Raw genomic sequence first — 4,129 nt, forward strand, 5'->3', positions numbered from 1 at the left:
TCTGAACCATACTCAGCCTGGTAATTACACCATCCCTCTTCCCTCCACATTACAATTTCGATTTTCGTGGCTGTGGCCGGTATTCACACACACTATACCTGAACCAGCAAGGAAACCCTTTGTACACATAGGGCTACCACGGCCTGTAGCAGACAGTTTTAAATCTGGACACGGCGAGTATTTGTCAGGAGGAATAAATTGTGCCTCGTGAAAAATTGCAGCAGCTAAAACAAGGTGTTTTGTTATAAATTTCCTGCATAATCAGCTGGCTAAAATCTAAAAGTCGCTCAAGTAGTAATGCACACACACGTGCACACCAGTCACAGGAATAAACATTTAATACTGTGTTCCCTTCTTTCAAGCCAACTTAATCTATCAAAGCCAGGCAGCCGTGTATTTTCAACGAAACATTTATGACTCCGTCAGCACTTATATGAAGTACCTGACTACAATGTATAGTAAAAACTTCATGAAGACGCGCACATTACTGCGCGTGTTCCCTTAATACTGTGGCAGGGCGCCTCGCCTACTGTAACACGCACGCGCCGCGTAGTGTAAACGACGGACAGCCCAGCGCGCCCTCCCGGTGCTCGGATCGGTTTACACCCCGAGAGCAGGCGCGTCCGGGCGCCTCTGAAATAAACGCTTTTTGTTACCAGCAAGCCGTGTGGAGAGTCGCTTTCTTTCGTGCTCCTCGAGCACACGACATGGTGTCAGAAGTGGGGTCCTTCCGCCGTCTCTTCTAGCCTCTGCTCTCGTCGTCCTCAACGGTCTCGAACGACCACGATGACGGACTCGGCTACGGCAGCTACGAACGCCGCGACAGGCTTCTCTTTAAAGCCTCCTCAGCCATTTACGTTTGATCAAGCCTCCGAGTGGCCTGCATGGATCCTCGAGTTCGACGACTACCGCTTTGCATCGGGTCTCGTCCATCAAGAGCGTGAAATGCAGGTGCGAACTCTGCTCTACGTAATGGGTCGCCAAGGGAGACAAATTTTCAACACGTTCTCGCTCTCCACGGAAGACAGCAAAAACTTTGACCTTGTCAAGGCGAAGTTTGACTCGCACTTCGTCCAAGCGAGAAACGTCGTGTACGAGTCAGCGTGCTTCAATCGGCGGGAACAAGAGCCCTCCGAGACCGTCGACCAATACGTCACCGCCCTATACAACATGGCAGACAGGTGCGACTACGGTGACTTGCGGGATCGCCTCATCCGCGACCGCTTCGTACTTGGACTCCGCGACAAGAAGCTCTGCGAAGCCCTACAGATGGACGCTAACCTCACACTCGCCATGGCGCTCGCTAAGGCACGCCAAAAGGAGTCCGTGCACAAGCAGCAGCAGCAGCTCCTTCAGGCCTCCGGGGAAACGTCCTCTTTCAAGTCAGAGTACACCGGTCTCGACGCCGTCTCCCACAAGCATCGCGGCAAAGGCAAGAACCTACCGCGACCGCATAACAACGCCACGAAATCAAATAGTCAATCGTGTGGTTACTGCGGTGGAGCGCCTCATTCTCGTTCTCTGTGCCCAGCAAAGACTGAGAAGTGCTCAAAGTGCAACACAAGGGGACATTTCGCTCGTGTTTGCAGAAAAGTTCCGTCAAGAGACATCTCAACGCTCGAGCAAGGAACCTCAGCGATGTTTCTTGGGGCGGTAAACCAACAAGCCGACGCTCAGCACGACTCAAGGCTTCTCGAAGTCGACCTGAACGGCTATTCACTGATCGCAAAGATCGACACCGGTGCCCAAGTTTCTGTTGTCCCGGCTACGTTTGCTGGAATTCCTGAAAATCTCCAGCCAGCAAGCGAAACCCTCTCGGGACCGAGCGGCAGGGCACTTCGGGTCGTCGGGAAATTTGACGCAACGATCACGTGGAGGTCGCGAAGGTCGAACCAAGTCGTCTACGTTGTGCAGCAGCTGAAGTATCCACTCCTTGGATTACCTGCCATCGAAAGCTTGGGATTAGTCAAGTTTCTGTGTGCCACGGAACGCGTTGAGGAACGATATCCCGAACTTTTCAACGGTCTGGGTCTGCTGCCGGGTGCGTACACAATTCGCCTCAATCCCGCGGCTGTGCCGTATTGCGTGGCAAGGCGCATTCCTGTGCCCCTACGGAAAGCAGTCGAGCAGGAGATCATCAGCATGCAACAACAAGGAGTGATCCGCCCTGTAGAAAGCCCTACGGACTGGTGCGCCGGAATTGTTCCGGTAGTGAAACCCTCAGGAGGTGTCCGAATATGCGTGGACTTCACCCGCCTCAACTCTTCAGTCCTCAGGGAAAAATTTCCCCTCCCGTCAGTGAAGAGAGGGAAATGTGGCAGGGCGCCTCGCCTACTGTAACACGCACGCGCCGCGTAGTGTAAACGACGGACAGCCCAGCGCGCCCTCCCGGTGCGCGGATCGGTTTACACCCCGAGAGCAGGCGCGTCCGGGCGCCTCTGAAATAAACGCTTTTTGTTACCAGCAAGCCGTGTGGAGAGTCGCTTTCTTTCGTGCTCCTCGAGCACACGACAAATACCTCGTCATTCGGCCCTTTAAAAACGCACTTGAAAAAGCATTTGTGCTCAACGTGACCATTTACTTAAGCAATAGACCTTTTTCAAGCACACGAGCGCCACCAACGGGCGCGAGCGCTCATGGGAAATGTGTCAGGGCCGGGCTAGACCGCACGCGCGCTTGCGTGCGGTCTAGCCCGGCCGTGAATGTGTGTACGCCGCAGCAGCCGCTGCGACGAACGCGCGTGCCTCGCGCTGTAGCTTTCCTTTTGCGCCGTGCGAGGACTTCTTAGACACAGTGAATTTGGCAAGGTGCAACATGTTACTGCGCAATTCACTCACGAGCTTCAGTGTTTAGCTGCGACGGCCCTCTCGATGATTTCCATCTGTCCCACTGTTGGACCAGTTGAGTGGCTCAGAAGCATCAGCTTTTATTTTTTACAGCGAAAGCTGTTATGAGATCATTTCACCGGCCGTTTTTGGCGCCGTAGTTGTCCGCCGCTGCCGCCGCTGCCGCCGCCGCCGCCGCCGGTGTCCGTAACCAGTATCGATCGAAATAAGAAAAAAAACTAAATAAGAAAAAAAATTCCAGGATGGAACGAGGTTCGAACCTGGGCCCTCTGCGTGGGAGCCCAGTATTCAACCTCTGAGCCATGCCGGTGCTTGAAACTGCTTTGCACAAAGGTCCTATACAGGCTTCATGTCGGGAAGGAACCACATTAGCAAATGCAATATAGCGTGGTAGAAGAGTAAAATAAGCACCAAAGGTCGCTCGACGCGAATTCTGTAACCAGGCGTCACACAATGCGAATTGCGCAACGAGTAGGTTGTTGAATGCTTCCAACCCATTACAAAGGGCTCTGCCATAATTCTTCATCGTCATCAGGCACAGCATCAATAAAGTGCGCATAATGCCTTAAAGGGGTCATGAACCACTTTTCCAAGTAATGATCTAATGGCTTCAGTATCGGAGTGTACTCCCTCCCGAATCGATTGCCGCAAAAATTTCTCGAATCCGTCAAGAATGAGCGGAGTTACGGGGGTTTGGCGCACGCTCCCAGCGCTTTCTCTCTTTTCTCGTGCCGACGAGCGCACTGGAAGCTAGACAGGGAGGGATGGCATGGGGGAAAGAAGTTACGCCAGCGCGCGTCATGAAACGCGATCGCTCTCCCGCTGTGATTCGCTTGCGCGAGTGCGGCTACCGTGTACTGAGGAGTGCGGCGCCGGCAAGTGGCGGCATCCCGCGGCAAGAAGCGCATCTGATCCGAACGCCGCTCTCGATTTACGTCGGCTATCGGCCAATAAGCATGCTATGTCTCTTGCGACGTACAGCGTACAGACGCCCCGCCCACCGACGAGAGTGAGAACCGGCCTCTGTTTGAAAAGAGGGTGCCTGGGGAAACGGCAACTTCGCGCTCCGCTTGTGGCCATTACGCGGCGCGCACGACTGTAATATTTGGCAGAGCAGTTCATAGCCGTGTCAGCTTTCCGCAGGATGTGTTTTTTCAATCAGCCCAAGGGGTGCTTCATGACCCCTTTAATGCGTTTAGCAGGTACCAACGCTCACCGTAGAATGACGAAAAATGGCACAGTGCCTGCTGCCCTACTTCTCAAAAATTACGATGATTTATAGC

The 4,129-nt window shown here is 53.6% G+C and overlaps 1 protein-coding gene across 1 annotated transcript; it reads left to right on the plus strand.

Moving 5' to 3' along the window:
• The first annotated feature begins 786 nt into the window (after nt 1-786).
• LOC119394656 (uncharacterized) lies at nt 787-2,340 on the plus strand. The gene has a single exon (XM_037661972.1). The coding sequence runs from the start codon at nt 787-789 to the stop codon at nt 2,338-2,340; it is 1,554 nt and encodes a 517-aa protein (XP_037517900.1).
• The last annotated feature ends 1,789 nt before the right edge of the window (nt 2,341-4,129 follow it).

The sequence above is a fragment of the Rhipicephalus sanguineus genome, chromosome 5 (assembly GCF_013339695.2).
Source record: "Rhipicephalus sanguineus isolate Rsan-2018 chromosome 5, BIME_Rsan_1.4, whole genome shotgun sequence".
Classification (NCBI taxonomy): domain Eukaryota; kingdom Metazoa; phylum Arthropoda; class Arachnida; order Ixodida; family Ixodidae; genus Rhipicephalus; species Rhipicephalus sanguineus.

Bases quoted from the DNA above. Each gene is read 5' to 3' on its own strand.
- LOC119394656 (XM_037661972.1), top strand. From the start codon at position 787: ATGACGGACTCGGCTACGGCAGCTACGAACGCCGCGACAGGCTTCTCT.